Source organism: Eumetopias jubatus, unplaced genomic scaffold (assembly GCF_037043125.1).
Source record: "Eumetopias jubatus isolate StellerSeaLion01/CBP00866 unplaced genomic scaffold, mEumJub1_p1.0 scaffold_10, whole genome shotgun sequence".
NCBI lineage: Eukaryota > Metazoa > Chordata > Mammalia > Carnivora > Otariidae > Eumetopias > Eumetopias jubatus.
The window spans coordinates 99,391,183-99,417,616 of record NW_028274816.1 but is presented as its reverse complement, the minus strand read 5'-3'; the positions used below and the strand labels follow the sequence as shown (position 1 = coordinate 99,417,616).

Here is a 26,434-nt window from a genome sequence, read left to right as displayed (position 1 = left end):
ATCGGGCCTTCTCCAGTTCAGTATGAGCACCCAGCTCAGTCTCCAGAGTCCTCTACAGATATTGTATCTCAGGCTCCAGTACATCATGAGGTGACATTCTCACCTCTAGGTCCCGGTCAAGCTCAGCATCCAATGTTGCCCAGTACCACAGTTCAACCTATAGTTCTGGAGGCTTCCATAACTCCAGTGCCAACTAAGGTTGAACATTCTCCAGTGCAACAGGAGATCCCTGCTCAGGCTCCAGTTCCCCCTGAGCAGATTGAATTTTCTTCAATCCAGTTCAAGCCTCTTTCCCACTCTCCAGAGATCCCCAAAAATGAATCTCTTCCAGGCCAACAGGAGCTCATAGCTCAGACTCCAGACCCTCCTAACGAGGTAGAACCTGCTTCAGGCCAACAGGAGGTCCTAGCTGAGCCATCAGAGCCCCCTAAGGAGATTGAACCATCTGCAAATGAACATGCAGTCTCAGCTCATCCTCCAAAGCCCACTGAGAAGGTCAAACCTCCACCCCAGCAGGAGGCTCCAGCTCAGTCTTCTGTCCTCCAGCAGGCCCTAGCTACATCTCCTGAGCCCCCCAAGGAGGTAGAACTTTTTCCCACACAGCCAGATTCCCCATCTCAGCCTCCAGAGCCCCCTGAGAAGGTAGAACCATACCCACTCCAGCAGGAAGCCCCTGCTCAGCCTTTAGAGCCCCCTAATGAGGCAGAATCTTCAACCCAGCAGGAGGCTCTAGCTCAGTCTCCAGTTCACCAACAGGCCCCAGCTAAATCTCCTGGGCCCCTTAAGGAGTTAGAACTTTCTCCAACCCAGCAGGAGGCCCCAGCTCAGTCCCCTGTCCCCCAGCAGGCCCCAGCTATATCTCCTGAGCCCCCTAAGGAGGTGGAATCTTCTCCCACACAGCCAGAGGCCCCAGCTCAGCCTTCAGAGCCCCCTGAGAAGGTAGAACCATCTCTAGCCCAGCAGGAAGCCCCAGCTCAGCCTCTAGAACTCCCTGACAAAGTGGAACCTTTTCCAGCCTCTCAAGAGACCCATTCTCAGCTTCCACAGTCTCCTGAGAAGGTAGAATCCTCTCCAGTCCTGCAAGAAGCCCCATCTCTACCTCTAGAGCCCCTTAAGGAGGTAGAACCTTCTCCAACCCAGCAGGAGGCTCTAGCTCAGCCTCCAGAACCACCTAAGGAGGTTGTAGCACAACCTCCAGTCCATAATGAGGTGACAGTTCCACCTCTAGGACAAGCGCAAGCTCAGCATTCAAACTTGCCCAGTGCCACTGTTAAACCTGTTGATCTGGAGCTTACTGTAACTCCAGAACCTACTACAGAGGCTGAGCCTTCCAAGGCCCTGCAGCAGACTCTATCTCTTCCAGAGGACCCCGAGGTGACACTTCCACATCCAGAGCACGTTCAGGCTCAGCAAGAGCATTTGACTGAAGTCACAGCTCAACCTTTAGACCTGGAGCTTACCGTAACTCCAGAACCCACTACAGAGTTTGAACATTCTACAGCCCTGAAGAAAACTACAGCTCCTCCAAAGGACCTCGAAGTGACATTTGCACACCTAGAGCAGGTTCAGACTCAGCATCCAACTTTGGCTGAAGTCACAGTTCAACCTTTGGACCTGGGGCTTACCATGACTCCAGAATTCACTAAGGACACTGAACTTTCTCTACCTAGGCGGGGGACCCCAATTCAGCCTCCAGAGCCACCTAAGCAGGTTGTTGTAGCTCAATCTCCAGTATATCAGGAGGAGATTGTTCAGACACCAGGTCAAGATCAAGCTCAGCATCCATCATCACCCAATGTAACAGTTCAACCTTTGGACCTGGAGCTTACTGTAAGTCCAGAACCCACTAAAGAAGTTGAACAGTTTACAACGCTGAAAAAGACTACATCTCCTCCAAAAGACCTTGAGGTGACACTTGCACTTTCAGAGCAGGTTCAGTCTCACCATCCAACCTTAAATAAAGTCACAGTTAAACCTTTGGACCTGGAACTTACCATGACTCCAGAATCTGCTGCCGAGGTTGAACCTTCTCCAGCCATGCATGAGATCCCAGATCAGCATCCAGAGCCGACTAAGGAACTTGTATCCCAACCTCACATATATCAAGAGGCAGCAGTTCCAACACCACATCAGGATCAAGCTCAGCATTGGTGGTCACCAAATGTGACAGTTCAACCTTTGGATCTGGAGCTTACCATAACTCCAGAATCTACTACAGAGGTTAAACAGTCTACAACCCTGCAGCAGACTACAATTCCTCCAAAGGACCTTGAGGTGACATTTCCACAGTCAGAGCAGGTTCAGGTTCAGCATCCAACCTTAAATAAAGTCACGGTTAAACCTTTGGACCTGGGGCTTACCATCACTCCAGAACCTACTACAGAGACTGAAACTTCTCCAACCATGCAAGAGACCCCAGCTCAGCCTCCAGAGCCACCTAAGGAGGTTGTAGTTCAATATCCATTTCATCAGGAGGTGACAGCTCCACCTCCAAGTAAGGATCAAGGTTAGCATCCAGCATCACCCAGCACCACATTGCATCCTGTGGACTTGGGGCTTACCATTACTCCAAAACCGATTACAGGGGCTGCACGTTCTACAACCATGAAGAAGACTATAGCTCCTCCTCCAAAGGACCTTGAGGTGACACTTGCCCATCCAGAACAGGTTCAGAGTCAACATCCAAACCGGACTGAAGTCACAGTTCTAGCTATGGACCTGGAAATTACTGTAACTGCAGGATCCGATATGGAGGTTCAACCTTCTCCAACCTTGCAAGAGATCCCAGCTCAGCCTCCAGAGCCACCTAAGGAGGTTGTAGTTCAATATCCATTCCATCAGGAGGTGACAGCTCCAACTCCGTGTAAGGATCAAGGTCAGCATCCAGCGTCACCCAGCACCACAGTTCATCATGTGAACTTGGGGCTTACCATTACTCCAGAACCTATTACAGAGCCTACACATTCTACAGCCACGAAGAAGACTATAGCTCCTCCTCCAAAGGACCTTGAGGTGACACTTGCCCATCCAGAACAGGCTCAGAGTCAACATCCAAACCTGACTAAAGTCACGGTTCCACCTATGGACCTGGAAATTACTGTACGTCCGCAACCAGAGTCATCTGAGACAGTTTTTCCCCCAACGACCCAGCATTCAGTGCTGCATTTTGTAAAATATACCCCAGAAAAGTCATACGCAACTTTAACTGAGCAACCAGAAGAGAATGCTACCACGAACATCAACATATGTGAGCTCTGTATCTGCAAAGATGAGACGCTGTCGTGTACTGGTTTCAGCCCAAAGCAGAGGCTCCACAGAGTGCCTGTGCCAGAGCCCAGCACCTACAATGGCACCTTCACCATCTTGTAAGAATTGCCTTTCCTCATTTGTTCTCTGCCTCCTGCTTGCCATGGCAGCCTTTTCTTCGAGGTCTTCCTGGGCCTTCCTCATCTCCCCAACCCATGTTGACTTTCTGTTTTTACCTTTTCTCTGTCAACTGTCCCTTATCTTGGTTTTGCCAATTCAGCAGGGGTCTCCATCTCCACCTCCAGAGATCCTTAAGGAAGCTGTAAACCCACAGGAGGCCCCAGCTGAGCCTTCAAGTACCGTTGAAGAGATCAAACCTTCAGTCCAACAGGAAGCCTCCGATCACCCTACACAGGCCCCTGAGGAAGTAGAACCTTTGACCCCTCAGGAGGCCCAAGCTCAACCTCCAGAGCCATCTAAGGAGACGGTACCTCAACCAACAGCACATGAGGGGAATGTGCCATCTCTAAGTAAGAATGAAGCTCAGTGGCCAAACTTCTCCAACGTCACTGTTAAACCTGTGGATCTGGTACTTACTGTAACTCTAACTCAGCCTCCAGAGCGCACCGAGGAGGCTCAGGCTTCTCCAACCCAGCAGGAGGCCCCAGCTCAGCCTGTAGAGCGCCCCGAGGATGCTGTGCCTACACCAGTCCAGCTAGAGGCCCCAGTTGAGCCACTAGATCTCCCCGAGGAGGCTGGGCCCACTGCAGTCCAGCTGGAGGTGCCGGCTTGGCCAGCAGAGCTCCCCGAGGAGGCTGGGCCCATCCCAGCCAAGCCGGAGGTCCCGGCTCAGCCTGCAGAGCGCCCTGAGGCTGCTGGGCCCACCCCAGCCCTGCCGGAGGCCCCGGCTCCTGCTGCAGAGCGCCCCGAGGAGCCTGGGCCCAACCCAGTGCAGCCGGAGGCCCCGGCTCCGCCAGCAGAGCGCCCCGAGTAGCCTGGGCCCAATGCAGCGCAGCCGGAGGCCCCGGCTCCGCCTGCAGAGCGCCCCGAGGAGCCTGGACACACCCCAGCGCAGCCGGAGGCCCCGGCTCAGCCAGCGGAGCGCCCCGAGGAGGCTGGGCCCACCCCAGCCCAGCCAGAAACCCTGGCTCAGCGTGTAGAGCGCCCCGAGGAGGCTGGACCTAGTCCAGTCCAGCAGGAGGCCCCAACTCTAGTTCCATAGTTTCCTATGGAGTATCTACTTCAACCTTCAGTAAGTGATGAGGTGATAAGTCAACCTATCAGCCACTATCTAACTTATTTAAGGTTTTCCAGTGTTACACATAAATCTGCGGATGTGGAACTTACCATAACTCCAGAGCCGGCTAAGGAGGTTGAATCTTCTACAGCCCAGCAGGAGGCTCCACCTCAGCCTCCTGAGCAGACTGAGGAAGCAGAGCCTTCTCCAACCCAGCGAGAGACCTCAGCTAAGCCTCCAGAGGCGGTTGAGCCTTCAAGTGAGCAGCAACCAGCTCAGCCTTCTCAGTCTCCTGGGCGGCTTGAACCTTTTCTAACTCAGCAGGAGACCCCAGCTCAGTCTTCAGAGCCTCCTGAGGAAGCTAAGCCTCCAAGCGTACAGGAACCACCAGCTCTGCTTTCTGAGCCTAGTGAGGAATGTGAACTTTCTCTGACTCAGCAGGAGATCCCAGCTCAGCCCCCAGAGAATCCTGAAGAGGCAGAACATTCTCTAGCTCAGCAGGAGCCCCCAGCTCCGCTGCCAGAGCCTTTTGGAGAAGCTGAATCTTCCTCAACCCAGGAGGAGACCTCAGCTCAGGCTGCAGAGCTCCCTAATGAGGCAGAATCTTCAACCCAGCAAGAGACCCCAGCTCAGTCTCCAGGAGAGATAGAATCTTCAGCAACCCTGCAAGAACAACCAGCTCAGCCTCCAGAGCTGCCTTCTGGGGAGGTGGAACCTTCTCCAACCCAGCAGGAGCACCCAGCTCAACCTCTAGGGCATCATGAGGTGACCGTTTCGCCTCCAGGTCACCATCATGTTCAATATTTAAACCTGCCCAATGTCAGTGTTAAACCTGCAGATGTGCAGTTTACTATAACACCAGAACCCATTACAGAGGTGGGACCTTTGCCAGTTCAGGATGAGGCTGCAGCTCAGCCCTCTGTGCCCCTTAAAGTGGAACCATTTGCAATGCAGCATGAAGCCCCAACTCGGCCTCTACAGTCCCCTGAGGAAGCTGAACCTTTGCCAGTTCAACAGGAGACTCCAACTGAATCCCCAGAATCTACCACACAGGAGAAACCTCCAACACAGCAGGAAACCCCAGTTCAGCATCCCGAGGGTCCTGGAGAAGTTAACCCTCCCACAACCCAACAGGAGGCCCTGGCTCAGCAATCACAGAGCCCCGAGGGTGAACCATATTCCACCCAGGAGGAGGCCCTGGCCAAACCTCCAGAGACCCAGGAAGAGGGTGAACCTTTTCCACCCCAGCAGGAGGCCCCAGCTGAGCTTCCACAGACCCCTGTAGAGGCCGAACCTTCCTCAATACAGGAGGAGAGCCAGGGGCATCATCCACAGACTCCTGAGAAAGTTAAACCTTCAACCCAGCAGGAGACCCCAGTCCAGCATCCACAAGCCCCCGAGGAAGGAAAACTGTCTCCATCCCAGGAGGAGGCTCCAGCCCAATTTCCACAGACCCCTGAGAAGGGTGAATCTTCAACCCAGGACGAGAGCCAGGGTGGGGATCCACAGACATCTGAGCAGGTTGCACCTTCTCCAACCCAACAAGAAGCCCCAGCTGAGCACCTGCAGACCCCTGAGGGGATCAAACCTTCTACAACCCAGGAGGAGTCCCCAGTTCAGCACCCTCAGGTCCCAGAGGAGGGTGAGCCTTTTCCAACCCAACCGGAGACCCCAACGGAGTATCCAGAGTCTCTTGAGGGGATTGAACGTTCTCCAGGCCATTCAGAGGCCACAGTTCAGCATCCAAATCCCCTTGGGGAGGTTAAACCTGCAACCCATCAGGAGGCCCCAAGTCAGCATCTACAGACCTCTGAGGAAGTTAACCCTTCTGCCATCCAGCAGGAAGCCATAGCTCAGCATCCAGAGCCTTCCGGTGAGGTTGAACCTCCTCCAACCCAACAGGAGGAGGTCCCAGCTTACTCTCCAGAGCATCATGTGGTAACAGTTTCTCCTCTAGGTAGGAGTCAAGCTCAGCTTCTGCTGTTGCCCAGTGTCACTGTTAAACCTGTGGATCTGGCACTAACCATAACTCCAGGGTCCACTAATGAGGTTGAAACTTTTCTACCCCAACAAGAGGCCTCAGCTCAGTCTGCGGTGTTCCCTGAGCAGTTGGAACCTTCTCCAATCCAGCAGGAGGCCCGAGATCATCCAGCACCCCCTGAAAATGTTGAACCTTCTCCAATCCAGCAGGACGCCCGAGATCATCCAGCACCCCCTGAAAATGTTGAACCTTCTCCAATCCAGCAGGAAGTCCCAACTCAGCCTGAAGCTCTTCCTGAGGAAATTGAACCATCTCCAATCCAGCGGGAGGTCCCAGATCAGCCTCCAGCACCCCCTGAAAATTTTGAACCTTTTCCAGTGCAGCAGGGTGTCCCAATTCAGCCTGAAGATCTTCCTGAGGAAATTGAACTTCCTCCAAGCCAGCAGTGGAGCTCAGCTCTGTCTCAAGTGTCTGTTGTGGGTGTAGAACCTTCTCTAGGTCCAGCACGCGGTCCCAGCTCAGCGTCCAAAGCCCAGTGAGGGGATCGGGCCTTCTCCAGTTCAGTATGAGCACCCAGCTCAGTCTCCAGAGTCCTCTACAGATATTGTATCTCAGGCTCCAGTACATCATGAGGTGACATTCTCACCTCTAGGTCCCGGTCAAGCTCAGCATCCAATGTTGCCCAGTACCACAGTTCAACCTATAGTTCTGGAGGCTTCCATAACTCCAGTGCCAACTAAGGTTGAACATTCTCCAGTGCAACAGGAGATCCCTGCTCAGGCTCCAGTTCCCCCTGAGCAGATTGAATTTTCTTCAATCCAGTTCAAGCCTCTTTCCCACTCTCCAGAGATCCCCAAAAATGAATCTCTTCCAGGCCAACAGGAGCTCATAGCTCAGACTCCAGACCCTCCTAACGAGGTAGAACCTGCTTCAGGCCAACAGGAGGTCCTAGCTGAGCCATCAGAGCCCCCTAAGGAGATTGAACCATCTGCAAATGAACATGCAGTCTCAGCTCATCCTCCAAAGCCCACTGAGAAGGTCAAACCTCCACCCCAGCAGGAGGCTCCAGCTCAGTCTTCTGTCCTCCAGCAGGCCCTAGCTACATCTCCTGAGCCCCCCAAGGAGGTAGAACTTTTTCCCACACAGCCAGATTCCCCATCTCAGCCTCCAGAGCCCCCTGAGAAGGTAGAACCATACCCACTCCAGCAGGAAGCCCCTGCTCAGCCTTTAGAGCCCCCTAATGAGGCAGAATCTTCAACCCAGCAGGAGGCTCTAGCTCAGTCTCCAGTTCACCAACAGGCCCCAGCTAAATCTCCTGGGCCCCTTAAGGAGTTAGAACTTTCTCCAACCCAGCAGGAGGCCCCAGCTCAGTCCCCTGTCCCCCAGCAGGCCCCAGCTATATCTCCTGAGCCCCCTAAGGAGGTGGAATCTTCTCCCACACAGCCAGAGGCCCCAGCTCAGCCTTCAGAGCCCCCTGAGAAGGTAGAACCATCTCTAGCCCAGCAGGAAGCCCCAGCTCAGCCTCTAGAACTCCCTGACAAAGTGGAACCTTTTCCAGCCTCTCAAGAGACCCATTCTCAGCTTCCACAGTCTCCTGAGAAGGTAGAATCCTCTCCAGTCCTGCAAGAAGCCCCATCTCTACCTCTAGAGCCCCTTAAGGAGGTAGAACCTTCTCCAACCCAGCAGGAGGCTCTAGCTCAGCCTCCAGAACCACCTAAGGAGGTTGTAGCACAACCTCCAGTCCATAATGAGGTGACAGTTCCACCTCTAGGACAAGCGCAAGCTCAGCATTCAAACTTGCCCAGTGCCACTGTTAAACCTGTTGATCTGGAGCTTACTGTAACTCCAGAACCTACTACAGAGGCTGAGCCTTCCAAGGCCCTGCAGCAGACTCTATCTCTTCCAGAGGACCCCGAGGTGACACTTCCACATCCAGAGCACGTTCAGGCTCAGCAAGAGCATTTGACTGAAGTCACAGCTCAACCTTTAGACCTGGAGCTTACCGTAACTCCAGAACCCACTACAGAGTTTGAACATCCTACAGCCCAGAAGAAAACTACAGCTCCTCCAAAGGACCTCGAAGTGACATTTGCACACCTAGAGCAGGTTCAGACTCAGCATCCAACTTTGGCTGAAGTCACAGTTCAACCTTTGGACCTGGGGCTTACCATGACTCCAGAATTCACTAAGGACACTGAACTTTCTCTACCTAGGCGGGGGACCCCAATTCAGCCTCCAGAGCCACCTAAGCAGGTTGTTGTAGCTCAATCTCCAGTATATCAGGAGGAGATTGTTCAGACACCAGGTCAAGATCAAGCTCAGCATCCATCATCACCCAATGTAACAGTTCAACCTTTGGACCTGGAGCTTACTGTAAGTCCAGAACCCACTAAAGAAGTTGAACAGTTTACAACGCTGAAAAAGACTACATCTCCTCCAAAAGACCTTGAGGTGACACTTGCACTTTCAGAGCAGGTTCAGTCTCACCATCCAACCTTAAATAAAGTCACAGTTAAACCTTTGGACCTGGAACTTACCATGACTCCAGAATCTGCTGCCGAGGTTGAACCTTCTCCAGCCATGCATGAGATCCCAGATCAGCATCCAGAGCCGACTAAGGAACTTGTATCCCAACCTCACATATATCAAGAGGCAGCAGTTCCAACACCACATCAGGATCAAGCTCAGCATTGGTGGTCACCAAATGTGACAGTTCAACCTTTGGATCTGGAGCTTACCATAACTCCAGAATCTACTACAGAGGTTAAACAGTCTACAACCCTGCAGCAGACTACAATTCCTCCAAAGGACCTTGAGGTGACATTTCCACAGTCAGAGCAGGTTCAGGTTCAGCATCCAACCTTAAATAAAGTCACGGTTAAACCTTTGGACCTGGGGCTTACCATCACTCCAGAACCTACTACAGAGACTGAAACTTCTCCAACCATGCAAGAGACCCCAGCTCAGCCTCCAGAGCCACCTAAGGAGGTTGTAGTTCAATATCCATTTCATCAGGAGGTGACAGCTCCACCTCCAAGTAAGGATCAAGGTTAGCATCCAGCATCACCCAGCACCACATTGCATCCTGTGGACTTGGGGCTTACCATTACTCCAAAACCGATTACAGGGGCTGCACGTTCTACAACCATGAAGAAGACTATAGCTCCTCCTCCAAAGGACCTTGAGGTGACACTTGCCCATCCAGAACAGGTTCAGAGTCAACATCCAAACCGGACTGAAGTCACAGTTCTAGCTATGGACCTGGAAATTACTGTAACTGCAGGATCCGATATGGAGGTTCAACCTTCTCCAACCTTGCAAGAGATCCCAGCTCAGCCTCCAGAGCCACCTAAGGAGGTTGTAGTTCAATATCCATTCCATCAGGAGGTGACAGCTCCAACTCCGTGTAAGGATCAAGGTCAGCATCCAGCGTCACCCAGCACCACAGTTCATCATGTGAACTTGGGGCTTACCATTACTCCAGAACCTATTACAGAGCCTACACATTCTACAGCCACGAAGAAGACTATAGCTCCTCCTCCAAAGGACCTTGAGGTGACACTTGCCCATCCAGAACAGGCTCAGAGTCAACATCCAAACCTGACTAAAGTCACGGTTCCACCTATGGACCTGGAAATTACTGTACGTCCGCAACCAGAGTCATCTGAGACAGTTTTTCCCCCAACGACCCAGCATTCAGTGCTGCATTTTGTAAAATATACCCCAGAAAAGTCATACGCAACTTTAACTGAGCAACCAGAAGAGAATGCTACCACGAACATCAACATATGTGAGCTCTGTATCTGCAAAGATGAGACGCTGTCGTGTACTGGTTTCAGCCCAAAGCAGAGGCTCCACAGAGTGCCTGTGCCAGAGCCCAGCACCTACAATGGCACCTTCACCATCTTGTAAGAATTGCCTTTCCTCATTTGTTCTCTGCCTCCTGCTTGCCATGGCAGCCTTTTCTTCGAGGTCTTCCTGGGCCTTCCTCATCTCCCCAACCCATGTTGACTTTCTGTTTTTACCTTTTCTCTGTCAACTGTCCCTTATCTTGGTTTTGCCAATTCAGCAGGGGTCTCCATCTCCACCTCCAGAGATCCTTAAGGAAGCTGTAAACCCACAGGAGGCCCCAGCTGAGCCTTCAAGTACCGTTGAAGAGATCAAACCTTCAGTCCAACAGGAAGCCTCCGATCACCCTACACAGGCCCCTGAGGAAGTAGAACCTTTGACCCCTCAGGAGGCCCAAGCTCAACCTCCAGAGCCATCTAAGGAGACGGTACCTCAACCAACAGCACATGAGGGGAATGTGCCATCTCTAAGTAAGAATGAAGCTCAGTGGCCAAACTTCTCCAACGTCACTGTTAAACCTGTGGATCTGGTACTTACTGTAACTCTAACTCAGCCTCCAGAGCGCACCGAGGAGGCTCAGGCTTCTCCAACCCAGCAGGAGGCCCCAGCTCAGCCTGTAGAGCGCCCCGAGGATGCTGTGCCTACACCAGTCCAGCTAGAGGCCCCAGTTGAGCCACTAGATCTCCCCGAGGAGGCTGGGCCCACTGCAGTCCAGCTGGAGGTGCCGGCTTGGCCAGCAGAGCTCCCCGAGGAGGCTGGGCCCATCCCAGCCAAGCCGGAGGTCCCGGCTCAGCCTGCAGAGCGCCCTGAGGCTGCTGGGCCCACCCCAGCCCTGCCGGAGGCCCCGGCTCCTGCTGCAGAGCGCCCCGAGGAGCCTGGGCCCAACCCAGTGCAGCCGGAGGCCCCGGCTCCGCCAGCAGAGCGCCCCGAGTAGCCTGGGCCCAATGCAGCGCAGCCGGAGGCCCCGGCTCCGCCTGCAGAGCGCCCCGAGGAGCCTGGACACACCCCAGCGCAGCCGGAGGCCCCGGCTCAGCCAGCGGAGCGCCCCGAGGAGGCTGGGCCCACCCCAGCCCAGCCAGAAACCCTGGCTCAGCGTGTAGAGCGCCCCGAGGAGGCTGGACCTAGTCCAGTCCAGCAGGAGGCCCCAACTCTAGTTCCATAGTTTCCTATGGAGTATCTACTTCAACCTTCAGTAAGTGATGAGGTGATAAGTCAACCTATCAGCCACTATCTAACTTATTTAAGGTTTTCCAGTGTTACACATAAATCTGCGGATGTGGAACTTACCATAACTCCAGAGCCGGCTAAGGAGGTTGAATCTTCTACAGCCCAGCAGGAGGCTCCACCTCAGCCTCCTGAGCAGACTGAGGAAGCAGAGCCTTCTCCAACCCAGCGAGAGACCTCAGCTAAGCCTCCAGAGGCGGTTGAGCCTTCAAGTGAGCAGCAACCAGCTCAGCCTTCTCAGTCTCCTGGGCGGCTTGAACCTTTTCTAACTCAGCAGGAGACCCCAGCTCAGTCTTCAGAGCCTCCTGAGGAAGCTAAGCCTCCAAGCGTACAGGAACCACCAGCTCTGCTTTCTGAGCCTAGTGAGGAATGTGAACTTTCTCTGACTCAGCAGGAGATCCCAGCTCAGCCCCCAGAGAATCCTGAAGAGGCAGAACATTCTCTAGCTCAGCAGGAGCCCCCAGCTCCGCTGCCAGAGCCTTTTGGAGAAGCTGAATCTTCCTCAACCCAGGAGGAGACCTCAGCTCAGGCTGCAGAGCTCCCTAATGAGGCAGAATCTTCAACCCAGCAAGAGACCCCAGCTCAGTCTCCAGGAGAGATAGAATCTTCAGCAACCCTGCAAGAACAACCAGCTCAGCCTCCAGAGCTGCCTTCTGGGGAGGTGGAACCTTCTCCAACCCAGCAGGAGCACCCAGCTCAACCTCTAGGGCATCATGAGGTGACCGTTTCGCCTCCAGGTCACCATCATGTTCAATATTTAAACCTGCCCAATGTCAGTGTTAAACCTGCAGATGTGCAGTTTACTATAACACCAGAACCCATTACAGAGGTGGGACCTTTGCCAGTTCAGGATGAGGCTGCAGCTCAGCCCTCTGTGCCCCTTAAAGTGGAACCATTTGCAATGCAGCATGAAGCCCCAACTCGGCCTCTACAGTCCCCTGAGGAAGCTGAACCTTTGCCAGTTCAACAGGAGACTCCAACTGAATCCCCAGAATCTACCACACAGGAGAAACCTCCAACACAGCAGGAAACCCCAGTTCAGCATCCCGAGGGTCCTGGAGAAGTTAACCCTCCCACAACCCAACAGGAGGCCCTGGCTCAGCAATCACAGAGCCCCGAGGGTGAACCATATTCCACCCAGGAGGAGGCCCTGGCCAAACCTCCAGAGACCCAGGAAGAGGGTGAACCTTTTCCACCCCAGCAGGAGGCCCCAGCTGAGCTTCCACAGACCCCTGTAGAGGCCGAACCTTCCTCAATACAGGAGGAGAGCCAGGGGCATCATCCACAGACTCCTGAGAAAGTTAAACCTTCAACCCAGCAGGAGACCCCAGTCCAGCATCCACAAGCCCCCGAGGAAGGAAAACTGTCTCCATCCCAGGAGGAGGCTCCAGCCCAATTTCCACAGACCCCTGAGAAGGGTGAATCTTCAACCCAGGACGAGAGCCAGGGTGGGGATCCACAGACATCTGAGCAGGTTGCACCTTCTCCAACCCAACAAGAAGCCCCAGCTGAGCACCTGCAGACCCCTGAGGGGATCAAACCTTCTACAACCCAGGAGGAGTCCCCAGTTCAGCACCCTCAGGTCCCAGAGGAGGGTGAGCCTTTTCCAACCCAACCGGAGACCCCAACGGAGTATCCAGAGTCTCTTGAGGGGATTGAACGTTCTCCAGGCCATTCAGAGGCCACAGTTCAGCATCCAAATCCCCTTGGGGAGGTTAAACCTGCAACCCATCAGGAGGCCCCAAGTCAGCATCTACAGACCTCTGAGGAAGTTAACCCTTCTGCCATCCAGCAGGAAGCCATAGCTCAGCATCCAGAGCCTTCCGGTGAGGTTGAACCTCCTCCAACCCAACAGGAGGAGGTCCCAGCTTACTCTCCAGAGCATCATGTGGTAACAGTTTCTCCTCTAGGTAGGAGTCAAGCTCAGCTTCTGCTGTTGCCCAGTGTCACTGTTAAACCTGTGGATCTGGCACTAACCATAACTCCAGCGTCCACTAATGAGGTTGAAACTTTTCTACCCCAACAAGAGGCCTCAGCTCAGTCTGCGGTGTTCCCTGAGCAGTTGGAACCTTCTCCAATCCAGCAGGAGGCCCGAGATCATCCAGCACCCCCTGAAAATGTTGAACCTTCTCCAATCCAGCAGGAGGCCCGAGATCATCCAGCACCCCCTGAAAATGTTGAACCTTCTCCAATCCAGCAGGAGGCCCGAGATCATCCAGCCCCCCCTGAAAATGTTGAACCTTCTCCAATCCAACAGGAAGTCCCAACTCAGCCTGAAGCTCTTCCTGAGGAAATTGAACCATCTCCAATCCAGCGGGAAGTCCCAGATCAGCCTCCAGCACCCCCTGAAAATTTTGAACCTTTTCCAGTGCAGCAGGGAGTCCCAATTCAGCCTGAAGATCTTCCTGAGGAAATTGAACTTCCTCCAAGCCAGCAGTGGAGCTCAGCTCTGTCTCAAGTGTCTGTTGTGGGTGTAGAACCTTCTCTAGGTCCAGCACGCAGTCCCAGCTCAGCGTCCAAAGCCCAGTGAGGGGATCGGGCCTTCTCCAGTTCAGTATGAGCACCCAGCTCAGTCTCCAGAGTCCTCTACAGATATTGTATCTCAGGCTCCAGTACATCATGAGGTGACATTCTCACCTCTAGGTCCCGGTCAAGCTCAGCATCCAATGTTGCCCAGTACCACAGTTCAACCTATAGTTCTGGAGGCTTCCATAACTCCAGTGCCAACTAAGGTTGAACATTCTCCAGTGCAACAGGAGATCCCTGCTCAGGCTCCAGTTCCCCCTGAGCAGATTGAATTTTCTTCAATCCAGTTCAAGCCTCTTTCCCACTCTCCAGAGATCCCCAAAAATGAATCTCTTCCAGGCCAACAGGAGCTCATAGCTCAGACTCCAGACCCTCCTAACGAGGTAGAACCTGCTTCAGGCCAACAGGAGGTCCTAGCTGAGCCATCAGAGCCCCCTAAGGAGATTGAACCATCTGCAAATGAACATGCAGTCTCAGCTCATCCTCCAAAGCCCACTGAGAAGGTCAAACCTCCACCCCAGCAGGAGGCTCCAGCTCAGTCTTCTGTCCTCCAGCAGGCCCTAGCTATATCTCCTGAGCCCCCCAAGGAGGTAGAACTTTTTCCCACACAGCCAGATTCCCCATCTCAGCCTCCAGAGCTCCCTGAGAAGGTAGAACCATACCCACTCCAGCAGGAAGCCCCTGCTCAGCCTTTAGAGCCCCCTAATGAGGCAGAATCTTCAACCCAGCAGGAGGCTCTAGCTCAGTCTCCAGTTCACCAACAGGCCCCAGCTAAATCTCCTGGGCCCCTTAAGGAGTTAGAACTTTCTCCAACCCAGCAGGAGGCCCCAGCTCAGTCCCCTGTCCCCCAGCAGGCCCCAGCTATATCTCCTGAGCCCCCTAAGGAGGTGGAATCTTCTCCCACACAGCCAGAGGCCCCAGCTCAGCCTTCAGAGCCCCCTGAGAAGGTAGAACCATCTCTAGCCCAGCAGGAAGCCCCAGCTCAGCCTCTAGAACTCCCTGACAAAGTGGAACCTTTTCCAGCCTCTCAAGAGACCCATTCTCAGCTTCCACAGTCTCCTGAGAAGGTAGAATCCTCTCCAGTCCTGCAAGAAGCCCCATCTCTACCTCTAGAGCCCCTTAAGGAGGTAGAACCTTCTCCAACCCAGCAGGAGGCTCTAGCTCAGCCTCCAGAACCACCTAAGGAGGTTGTAGCACAACCTCCAGTCCATAATGAGGTGACAGTTCCACCTCTAGGACAAGCGCAAGCTCAGCATTCAAACTTGCCCAGTGCCACTGTTAAACCTGTTGATCTGGAGCTTACTGTAACTCCAGAACCTACTACAGAGGCTGAGCCTTCCAAGGCCCTGCAGCAGACTCTATCTCTTCCAGAGGACCCCGAGGTGACACTTCCACATCCAGAGCACGTTCAGGCTCAGCAAGAGCATTTGACTGAAGTCACAGCTCAACCTTTAGACCTGGAGCTTACCGTAACTCCAGAACCCACTACAGAGTTTGAACATTCTACAGCCCTGAAGAAAACTACAGCTCCTCCAAAGGACCTCGAAGTGACATTTGCACACCTAGAGCAGGTTCAGACTCAGCATCCAACTTTGGCTGAAGTCACAGTTCAACCTTTGGACCTGGGGCTTACCATGACTCCAGAATTCACTAAGGACACTGAACTTTCTCTACCTAGGCGGGGGACCCCAATTCAGCCTCCAGAGCCACCTAAGCAGGTTGTTGTAGCTCAATCTCCAGTATATCAGGAGGAGATTGTTCAGACACCAGGTCAAGATCAAGCTCAGCATCCATCATCACCCAATGTAACAGTTCAACCTTTGGACCTGGAGCTTACTGTAAGTCCAGAACCCACTAAAGAAGTTGAACAGTTTACAACGCTGAAAAAGACTACATCTCCTCCAAAAGACCTTGAGGTGACACTTGCACTTTCAGAGCAGGTTCAGTCTCACCATCCAACCTTAAATAAAGTCACAGTTAAACCTTTGGACCTGGAACTTACCATGACTCCAGAATCTGCTGCCGAGGTTGAACCTTCTCCAGCCATGCATGAGATCCCAGATCAGCATCCAGAGCCGACTAAGGAACTTGTATCCCAACCTCACATATATCAAGAGGCAGCAGTTCCAACACCACATCAGGATCAAGCTCAGCATTGGTGGTCACCAAATGTGACAGTTCAACCTTTGGATCTGGAGCTTACCATAACTCCAGAATCTACTACAGAGGTTAAACAGTCTACAACCCTGCAGCAGACTACAATTCCTCCAAAGGACCTTGAGGTGACATTTCCACAGTCAGAGCAGGTTCAGGTTCAGCATCCAACCTTAAATAAAGTCACGGTTAAACCTTTGGACCTGGGGCTTACCATCACTCCAGAACCTACTACAGAGACTGAAACTTCTCCAACCATGCAAGAGACCCCAGCTCAGCCTCCAGAGCCACCTAAGGAGGTTGTAGTTCAATATCCATTTCATCAGGAGGTGACAGCTCCACCTCCAAGTAAGGATCAAGGTTAGCATCCAGCATCACCCAGCACCACATTGCATCCTGTGGACTTGGGGCTTACCATTACTCCAAAACCGATTACAGGGGCTGCACGTTCTACAACCATGAAGAAGACTATAGCTCCTCCTCCAAAGGACCTTGAGGTGACACTTGCCCATCCAGAACAGGTTCAGAGTCAACATCCAAACCGGACTGAAGTCACAGTTCTAGCTATGGACCTGGAAATTACTGTAACTGCAGGATCCGATATGGAGGTTCAACCTTCTCCAACCTTGCAAGAGATCCCAGCTCAGCCTCCAGAGCCACCTAAGGAGGTTGTAGTTCAATATCCATTCCATCAGGAGGTGACAGCTCCAACTCCGTGTAAGGATCAAGGTCAGCATCCAGCGTCACCCAGCACCACAGTTCATCATGTGAACTTGGGGCTTACCATTACTCCAGAACCTATTACAGAGCCTACACATTCTACAGCCACGAAGAAGACTATAGCTCCTCCTCCAAAGGACCTTGAGGTGACACTTGCCCATCCAGAACAGGCTCAGAGTCAACATCCAAACCTGACTAAAGTCACGGTTCCACCTATGGACCTGGAAATTACTGTACGTCCGCAACCAGAGTCATCTGAGACAGTTTTTCCCCCAACGACCCAGCATTCAGTGCTGCATTTTGTAAAATATACCCCAGAAAAGTCATACGCAACTTTAACTGAGCAACCAGAAGAGAATGCTACCACGAACATCAACATATGTGAGCTCTGTATCTGCAAAGATGAGACGCTGTCGTGTACTGGTTTCAGCCCAAAGCAGAGGCTCCACAGAGTGCCTGTGCCAGAGCCCAGCACCTACAATGGCACCTTCACCATCTTGTAAGAATTGCCTTTCCTCATTTGTTCTCTGCCTCCTGCTTGCCATGGCAGCCTTTTCTTCGAGGTCTTCCTGGGCCTTCCTCATCTCCCCAACCCATGTTGACTTTCTGTTTTTACCTTTTCTCTGTCAACTGTCCCTTATCTTGGTTTTGCCAATTCAGCAGGGGTCTCCATCTCCACCTCCAGAGATCCTTAAGGAAGCTGTAAACCCACAGGAGGCCCCAGCTGAGCCTTCAAGTACCGTTGAAGAGATCAAACCTTCAGTCCAACAGGAAGCCTCCGATCACCCTACACAGGCCCCTGAGGAAGTAGAACCTTTGACCCCTCAGGAGGCCCAAGCTCAACCTCCAGAGCCATCTAAGGAGACGGTACCTCAACCAACAGCACATGAGGGGAATGTGCCATCTCTAAGTAAGAATGAAGCTCAGTGGCCAAACTTCTCCAACGTCACTGTTAAACCTGTGGATCTGGTACTTACTGTAACTCTAACTCAGCCTCCAGAGCGCACCGAGGAGGCTCAGGCTTCTCCAACCCAGCAGGAGGCCCCAGCTCAGCCTGTAGAGCGCCCCGAGGATGCTGTGCCTACACCAGTCCAGCTAGAGGCCCCAGTTGAGCCATTAGATCTCCCCGAGGAGGCTGGGCCCACTGCAGTCCAGCTGGAGGTGCCGGCTTGGCCAGCAGAGCTCCCCGAGGAGGCTGGGCCCATCCCAGCCAAGCCGGAGGTCCCGGCTCAGCCTGCAGAGCGCCCTGAGGCTGCTGGGCCCACCCCAGCCCTGCCGGAGGCCCCGGCTCCTGCTGCAGAGCGCCCCGAGGAGCCTGGGCCCAACCCAGTGCAGCCGGAGGCCCCGGCTCCGCCAGCAGAGCGCCCCGAGTAGCCTGGGCCCAATGCAGCGCAGCCGGAGGCCCCGGCTCCGCCTGCAGAGCGCCCCGAGGAGCCTGGACACACCCCAGCGCAGCCGGAGGCCCCGGCTCAGCCAGCGGAGCGCCCCGAGGAGGCTGGGCCCACCCCAGCCCAGCCAGAAACCCTGGCTCAGCGTGTAGAGCGCCCCGAGGAGGCTGGACCTAGTCCAGTCCAGCAGGAGGCCCCAACTCTAGTTCCATAGTTTCCTATGGAGTATCTACTTCAACCTTCAGTAAGTGATGAGGTGATAAGTCAACCTATCAGCCACTATCTAACTTATTTAAGGTTTTCCAGTGTTACACATAAATCTGCGGATGTGGAACTTACCATAACTCCAGAGCCGGCTAAGGAGGTTGAATCTTCTACAGCCCAGCAGGAGGCTCCACCTCAGCCTCCTGAGCAGACTGAGGAAGCAGAGCCTTCTCCAACCCAGCGAGAGACCTCAGCTAAGCCTCCAGAGGCGGTTGAGCCTTCAAGTGAGCAGCAACCAGCTCAGCCTCCTCAGTCTCCTGGGCGGCTTGAACCTTTTCTAACTCAGCAGGAGACCCCAGCTCAGTCTTCAGAGCCTCCTGAGGAAGCTAAGCCTCCAAGCGTACAGGAACCACCAGCTCTGCTTTCTGAGCCTAGTGAGGAATGTGAACTTTCTCTGACTCAGCAGGAGATCCCAGCTCAGCCCCCAGAGAATCCTGAAGAGGCAGAACATTCTCTAGCTCAGCAGGAGCCCCCAGCTCCGCTGCCAGAGCCTTTTGGAGAAGCTGAATCTTCCTCAACCCAGGAGGAGACCTCAGCTCAGGCTGCAGAGCTCCCTAATGAGGCAGAATCTTCAACCCAGCAAGAGACCCCAGCTCAGTCTCCAGGAGAGATAGAATCTTCAGCAACCCTGCAAGAACAACCAGCTCAGCCTCCAGAGCTGCCTTCTGGGGAGGTGGAACCTTCTCCAACCCAGCAGGAGCACCCAGCTCAACCTCTAGGGCATCATGAGGTGACCGTTTCGCCTCCAGGTCACCATCATGTTCAATATTTAAACCTGCCCAATGTCAGTGTTAAACCTGCAGATGTGCAGTTTACTATAACACCAGAACCCATTACAGAGGTGGGACCTTTGCCAGTTCAGGATGAGGCTGCAGCTCAGCCCTCTGTGCCCCTTAAAGTGGAACCATTTGCAATGCAGCATGAAGCCCCAACTCGGCCTCTACAGTCCCCTGAGGAAGCTGAACCTTTGCCAGTTCAACAGGAGACTCCAACTGAATCCCCAGAATCTACCACACAGGAGAAACCTCCAACACAGCAGGAAACCCCAGTTCAGCATCCCGAGGGTCCTGGAGAAGTTAACCCTCCCACAACCCAACAGGAGGCCCTGGCTCAGCAATCACAGAGCCCCGAGGGTGAACCATATTCCACCCAGGAGGAGGCCCTGGCCAAACCTCCAGAGACCCAGGAAGAGGGTGAACCTTTTCCACCCCAGCAGGAGGCCCCAGCTGAGCTTCCACAGACCCCTGTAGAGGCCGAACCTTCCTCAATACAGGAGGAGAGCCAGGGGCATCATCCACAGACTCCTGAGAAAGTTAAACCTTCAACCCAGCAGGAGACCCCAGTCCAGCATCCACAAGCCCCCGAGGAAGGAAAACTGTCTCCATCCCAGGAGGAGGCTCCAGCCCAATTTCCACAGACCCCTGAGAAGGGTGAATCTTCAACCCAGGACGAGAGCCAGGGTGGGGATCCACAGACATCTGAGCAGGTTGCACCTTCTCCAACCCAACAAGAAGCCCCAGCTGAGCACCTGCAGACCCCTGAGGGGATCAAACCTTCTACAACCCAGGAGGAGTCCCCAGTTCAGCACCCTCAGGTCCCAGAGGAGGGTGAGCCTTTTCCAACCCAACCGGAGACCCCAACGGAGTATCCAGAGTCTCTTGAGGGGATTGAACGTTCTCCAGGCCATTCAGAGGCCACAGTTCAGCATCCAAATCCCCTTGGGGAGGTTAAACCTGCAACCCATCAGGAGGCCCCAAGTCAGCATCTACAGACCTCTGAGGAAGTTAACCCTTCTGCCATCCAGCAGGAAGCCATAGCTCAGCATCCAGAGCCTTCCGGTGAGGTTGAACCTCCTCCAACCCAACAGGAGGAGGTCCCAGCTTACTCTCCAGAGCATCATGTGGTAACAGTTTCTCCTCTAGGTAGGAGTCAAGCTCAGCTTCTGCTGTTGCCCAGTGTCACTGTTAAACCTGTGGATCTGGCACTAACCATAACTCCAGCGTCCACTAATGAGGTTGAAACTTTTCTACCCCAACAAGAGGCCTCAGCTCAGTCTGCGGTGTTCCCTGAGCAGTTGGAACCTTCTCCAATCCAGCAGGAGGCCCGAGATCATCCAGCACCCCCTGAAAATGTTGAACCTTCTCCAATCCAGCAGGAGGCCCGAGATCATCCAGCACCCCCTGAAAATGTTGAACCTTCTCCAATCCAGCAGGAGGCCCGAGATCATCCAGCCCCCCCTGAAAATGTTGAACCTTCTCCAATCCAACAGGAAGTCCCAACTCAGCCTGAAGCTCTTCCTGAGGAAATTGAACCATCTCCAATCCAGCGGGAAGTCCCAGATCAGCCTCCAGCACCCCCTGAAAATTTTGAACCTTTTCCAGTGCAGCAGGGAGTCCCAATTCAGCCTGAAGATCTTCCTGAGGAAATTGAACTTCCTCCAAGCCAGCAGTGGAGCTCAGCTCTGTCTCAAGTGTCTGTTGTGGGTGTAGAACCTTCTCTAGGTCCAGCACACAGTCCCAGCTCAGCGTCCAAAGCCCAGTGAGGGGATCGGGCCTTCTCCAGTTCAGTATGAGCACCCAGCTCAGTCTCCAGAGTCCTCTACAGATATTGTATCTCAGGCTCCAGTACATCATGAGGTGACATTCTCACCTCTAGGTCCCGGTCAAGCTCAGCATCCAATGTTGCCCAGTACCACAGTTCAACCTATAGTTCTGGAGGCTTCCATAACTCCAGTGCCAACTAAGGTTGAACATTCTCCAGTGCAACAGGAGATCCCTGCTCAGGCTCCAGTTCCCCCTGAGCAGATTGAATTTTCTTCAATCCAGTTCAAGCCTCTTTCCCACTCTCCAGAGATCCCCAAAAATGAATCTCTTCCAGGCCAACAGGAGCTCATAGCTCAGACTCCAGACCCTCCTAACGAGGTAGAACCTGCTTCAGGCCAACAGGAGGTCCTAGCTGAGCCATCAGAGCCCCCTAAGGAGATTGAACCATCTGCAAATGAACATGCAGTCTCAGCTCATCCTCCAAAGCCCACTGAGAAGGTCAAACCTCCACCCCAGCAGGAGGCTCCAGCTCAGTCTTCTGTCCTCCAGCAGGCCCTAGCTATATCTCCTGAGCCCCCCAAGGAGGTAGAACTTTTTCCCACACAGCCAGATTCCCCATCTCAGCCTCCAGAGCTCCCTGAGAAGGTAGAACCATACCCACTCCAGCAGGAAGCCCCTGCTCAGCCTTTAGAGCCCCCTAATGAGGCAGAATCTTCAACCCAGCAGGAGGCTCTAGCTCAGTCTCCAGTTCACCAACAGGCCCCAGCTAAATCTCCTGGGCCCCTTAAGGAGTTAGAACTTTCTCCAACCCAGCAGGAGGCCCCAGCTCAGTCCCCTGTCCCCCAGCAGGCCCCAGCTATATCTCCTGAGCCCCCTAAGGAGGTGGAATCTTCTCCCACACAGCCAGAGGCCCCAGCTCAGCCTTCAGAGCCCCCTGAGAAGGTAGAACCATCTCTAGCCCAGCAGGAAGCCCCAGCTCAGCCTCTAGAACTCCCTGACAAAGTGGAACCTTTTCCAGCCTCTCAAGAGACCCATTCTCAGCTTCCACAGTCTCCTGAGAAGGTAGAATCCTCTCCAGTCCTGCAAGAAGCCCCATCTCTACCTCTAGAGCCCCTTAAGGAGGTAGAACCTTCTCCAACCCAGCAGGAGGCTCTAGCTCAGCCTCCAGAACCACCTAAGGAGGTTGTAGCACAACCTCCAGTCCATAATGAGGTGACAGTTCCACCTCTAGGACAAGCGCAAGCTCAGCATTCAAACTTGCCCAGTGCCACTGTTAAACCTGTTGATCTGGAGCTTACTGTAACTCCAGAACCTACTACAGAGGCTGAGCCTTCCAAGGCCCTGCAGCAGACTCTATCTCTTCCAGAGGACCCCGAGGTGACACTTCCACATCCAGAGCACGTTCAGGCTCAGCAAGAGCATTTGACTGAAGTCACAGCTCAACCTTTAGACCTGGAGCTTACCGTAACTCCAGAACCCACTACAGAGTTTGAACATTCTACAGCCCTGAAGAAAACTACAGCTCCTCCAAAGGACCTCGAAGTGACATTTGCACACCTAGAGCAGGTTCAGACTCAGCATCCAACTTTGGCTGAAGTCACAGTTCAACCTTTGGACCTGGGGCTTACCATGACTCCAGAATTCACTAAGGACACTGAACTTTCTCTACCTAGGCGGGGGACCCCAATTCAGCCTCCAGAGCCACCTAAGCAGGTTGTTGTAGCTCAATCTCCAGTATATCAGGAGGAGATTGTTCAGACACCAGGTCAAGATCAAGCTCAGCATCCATCATCACCCAATGTAACAGTTCAACCTTTGGACCTGGAGCTTACTGTAAGTCCAGAACCCACTAAAGAAGTTGAACAGTTTACAACGCTGAAAAAGACTACATCTCCTCCAAAAGACCTTGAGGTGACACTTGCACTTTCAGAGCAGGTTCAGTCTCACCATCCAACCTTAAATAAAGTCACAGTTAAACCTTTGGACCTGGAACTTACCATGACTCCAGAATCTGCTGCCGAGGTTGAACCTTCTCCAGCCATGCATGAGATCCCAGATCAGCATCCAGAGCCGACTAAGGAACTTGTATCCCAACCTCACATATATCAAGAGGCAGCAGTTCCAACACCACATCAGGATCAAGCTCAGCATTGGTGGTCACCAAATGTGACAGTTCAACCTTTGGATCTGGAGCTTACCATAACTCCAGAATCTACTACAGAGGTTAAACAGTCTACAACCCTGCAGCAGACTACAATTCCTCCAAAGGACCTTGAGGTGACATTTCCACAGTCAGAGCAGGTTCAGGTTCAGCATCCAACCTTAAATAAAGTCACGGTTAAACCTTTGGACCTGGGGCTTACCATCACTCCAGAACCTACTACAGAGACTGAAACTTCTCCAACCATGCAAGAGACCCCAGCTCAGCCTCCAGAGCCACCTAAGGAGGTTGTAGTTCAATATCCATTTCATCAGGAGGTGACAGCTCCACCTCCAAGTAAGGATCAAGGTTAGCATCCAGCATCACCCAGCACCACATTGCATCCTGTGGACTTGGGGCTTACCATTACTCCAAAACCGATTACAGGGGCTGCACGTTCTACAACCATGAAGAAGACTATAGCTCCTCCTCCAAAGGACCTTGAGGTGACACTTGCCCATCCAGAACAGGTTCAGAGTCAACATCCAAACCGGACTGAAGTCACAGTTCTAGCTATGGACCTGGAAATTACTGTAACTGCAGGATCCGATATGGAGGTTCAACCTTCTCCAACCTTGCAAGAGATCCCAGCTCAGCCTCCAGAGCCACCTAAGGAGGTTGTAGTTCAATATCCATTCCATCAGGAGGTGACAGCTCCAACTCCGTGTAAGGATCAAGGTCAGCATCCAGCGTCACCCAGCACCACAGTTCATCATGTGAACTTGGGGCTTACCATTACTCCAGAACCTATTACAGAGCCTACACATTCTACAGCCACGAAGAAGACTATAGCTCCTCCTCCAAAGGACCTTGAGGTGACACTTGCCCATCCAGAACAGGCTCAGAGTCAACATCCAAACCTGACTAAAGTCACGGTTCCACCTATGGACCTGGAAATTACTGTACGTCCGCAACCAGAGTCATCTGAGACAGTTTTTCCCCCAACGACCCAGCATTCAGTGCTGCATTTTGTAAAATATACCCCAGAAAAGTCATACGCAACTTTAACTGAGCAACCAGAAGAGAATGCTACCACGAACATCAACATATGTGAGCTCTGTATCTGCAAAGATGAGACGCTGTCGTGTACTGGTTTCAGCCCAAAGCAGAGGCTCCACAGAGTGCCTGTGCCAGAGCCCAGCACCTACAATGGCACCTTCACCATCTTGTAAGAATTGCCTTTCCTCATTTGTTCTCTGCCTCCTGCTTGCCATGGCAGCCTTTTCTTCGAGGTCTTCCTGGGCCTTCCTCATCTCCCCAACCCATGTTGACTTTCTGTTTTTACCTTTTCTCTGTCAACTGTCCCTTATCTTGGTTTTGCCAATTCAGCAGGGGTCTCCATCTCCACCTCCAGAGATCCTTAAGGAAGCTGTAAACCCACAGGAGGCCCCAGCTGAGCCTTCAAGTACCGTTGAAGAGATCAAACCTTCAGTCCAACAGGAAGCCTCCGATCACCCTACACAGGCCCCTGAGGAAGTAGAACCTTTGACCCCTCAGGAGGCCCAAGCTCAACCTCCAGAGCCATCTAAGGAGACGGTACCTCAACCAACAGCACATGAGGGGAATGTGCCATCTCTAAGTAAGAATGAAGCTCAGTGGCCAAACTTCTCCAACGTCACTGTTAAACCTGTGGATCTGGTACTTACTGTAACTCTAACTCAGCCTCCAGAGCGCACCGAGGAGGCTCAGGCTTCTCCAACCCAGCAGGAGGCCCCAGCTCAGCCTGTAGAGCGCCCCGAGGATGCTGTGCCTACACCAGTCCAGCTAGAGGCCCCAGTTGAGCCACTAGATCTCCCCGAGGAGGCTGGGCCCACTGCAGTCCAGCTGGAGGTGCCGGCTTGGCCAGCAGAGCTCCCCGAGGAGGCTGGGCCCATCCCAGCCAAGCCGGAGGTCCCGGCTCAGCCTGCAGAGCGCCCTGAGGCTGCTGGGCCCACCCCAGCCCTGCCGGAGGCCCCGGCTCCTGCTGCAGAGCGCCCCGAGGAGCCTGGGCCCAACCCAGTGCAGCCGGAGGCCCCGGCTCCGCCAGCAGAGCGCCCCGAGTAGCCTGGGCCCAATGCAGCGCAGCCGGAGGCCCCGGCTCCGCCTGCAGAGCGCCCCGAGGAGCCTGGACACACCCCAGCGCAGCCGGAGGCCCCGGCTCAGCCAGCGGAGCGCCCCGAGGAGGCTGGGCCCACCCCAGCCCAGCCAGAAACCCTGGCTCAGCGTGTAGAGCGCCCCGAGGAGGCTGGACCTAGTCCAGTCCAGCAGGAGGCCCCAACTCTAGTTCCATAGTTTCCTATGGAGTATCTACTTCAACCTTCAGTAAGTGATGAGGTGATAAGTCAACCTATCAGCCACTATCTAACTTATTTAAGGTTTTCCAGTGTTACACATAAATCTGCGGATGTGGAACTTACCATAACTCCAGAGCCGGCTAAGGAGGTTGAATCTTCTACAGCCCATCAGGAGGCTCCACCTCAGCCTCCTGAGCAGACTGAGGAAGCAGAGCCTTCTCCAACCCAGCGAGAGACCTCAGCTAAGCCTCCAGAGGCGGTTGAGCCTTCAAGTGAGCAGCAACCAGCTCAGCCTCCTCAGTCTCCTGGGCGGCTTGAACCTTTTCTAACTCAGCAGGAGACCCCAGCTCAGTCTTCAGAGCCTCCTGAGGAAGCTAAGCCTCCAAGCGTACAGGAACCACCAGCTCTGCTTTCTGAGCCTAGTGAGGAATGTGAACTTTCTCTGACTCAGCAGGAGATCCCAGCTCAGCCCCCAGAGAATCCTGAAGAGGCAGAACATTCTCTAGCTCAGCAGGAGCCCCCAGCTCCGCTGCCAGAGCCTTTTGGAGAAGCTGAATCTTCCTCAACCCAGGAGGAGACCTCAGCTCAGGCTGCAGAGCTCCCTAATGAGGCAGAATCTTCAACCCAGCAAGAGACCCCAGCTCAGTCTCCAGGAGAGATAGATTCTTCAGCAACCCTGCAAGAACAACCAGCTCAGCCTCCAGAGCTGCCTTCTGGGGAGGTGGAACCTTCTCCAACCCAGCAGGAGCACCCAGCTCAACCTCTAGGGCATCATGAGGTGACCGTTTCGCCTCCAGGTCACCATCATGTTCAATATTTAAACCTGCCC

General features: G+C 53.7%; 8 protein-coding genes across 8 annotated transcripts; all 8 read left to right on the top strand.

The window, feature by feature from the left end:
- The first annotated feature begins 132 nt into the window (after nucleotides 1–132).
- On the top strand, nucleotides 133–2,806 carry LOC148163422 (uncharacterized). The gene has a single exon (XM_088027080.1). It carries the CDS (start codon nucleotides 133–135, stop codon nucleotides 2,509–2,511), a length of 2,379 nt encoding a protein of 792 aa, XP_087883206.1. The 3' UTR covers nucleotides 2,512–2,806.
- A 1,642-nt stretch (nucleotides 2,807–4,448) lies between these two features.
- On the top strand, nucleotides 4,449–7,003 carry LOC148163421 (uncharacterized). Its single transcript, XM_088027079.1, has one exon. It carries the CDS (start codon nucleotides 4,475–4,477, stop codon nucleotides 7,001–7,003), a length of 2,529 nt encoding a protein of 842 aa, XP_087883205.1. The 5' UTR covers nucleotides 4,449–4,474.
- A 136-nt stretch (nucleotides 7,004–7,139) lies between these two features.
- Nucleotides 7,140–9,813, top strand: LOC148163420 (uncharacterized). The gene has a single exon (XM_088027078.1). The coding sequence runs from the start codon at nucleotides 7,140–7,142 to the stop codon at nucleotides 9,516–9,518; it is 2,379 nt and encodes a 792-aa protein (XP_087883204.1). The 3' UTR covers nucleotides 9,519–9,813.
- Nucleotides 9,814–11,455: 1,642 nt separating this feature from the next.
- Nucleotides 11,456–14,067, top strand: LOC148163419 (uncharacterized). Its single transcript, XM_088027077.1, has one exon. The coding sequence runs from the start codon at nucleotides 11,482–11,484 to the stop codon at nucleotides 14,065–14,067; it is 2,586 nt and encodes an 861-aa protein (XP_087883203.1). The 5' UTR covers nucleotides 11,456–11,481.
- A 136-nt stretch (nucleotides 14,068–14,203) lies between these two features.
- On the top strand, nucleotides 14,204–16,877 carry LOC148163418 (uncharacterized). The gene has a single exon (XM_088027076.1). The coding sequence runs from the start codon at nucleotides 14,204–14,206 to the stop codon at nucleotides 16,580–16,582; it is 2,379 nt and encodes a 792-aa protein (XP_087883202.1). The 3' UTR covers nucleotides 16,583–16,877.
- Nucleotides 16,878–18,519: 1,642 nt separating this feature from the next.
- On the top strand, nucleotides 18,520–21,131 carry LOC148163417 (uncharacterized). Its single transcript, XM_088027075.1, has one exon. It carries the CDS (start codon nucleotides 18,546–18,548, stop codon nucleotides 21,129–21,131), a length of 2,586 nt encoding a protein of 861 aa, XP_087883201.1. The 5' UTR covers nucleotides 18,520–18,545.
- Nucleotides 21,132–21,267: 136 nt separating this feature from the next.
- On the top strand, nucleotides 21,268–23,941 carry LOC148163416 (uncharacterized). The gene has a single exon (XM_088027074.1). The coding sequence runs from the start codon at nucleotides 21,268–21,270 to the stop codon at nucleotides 23,644–23,646; it is 2,379 nt and encodes a 792-aa protein (XP_087883200.1). The 3' UTR covers nucleotides 23,647–23,941.
- On the top strand, nucleotides 23,940–26,426 carry LOC148163415 (uncharacterized). Its single transcript, XM_088027073.1, has 3 exons — nucleotides 23,940–25,255; nucleotides 25,805–26,275; nucleotides 26,403–26,426. Exons 1-3 carry the CDS (start codon nucleotides 24,359–24,361, stop codon nucleotides 26,424–26,426), a joined length of 1,392 nt encoding a protein of 463 aa, XP_087883199.1. The 5' UTR covers nucleotides 23,940–24,358.
- The last annotated feature ends 8 nt before the right edge of the window (nucleotides 26,427–26,434 follow it).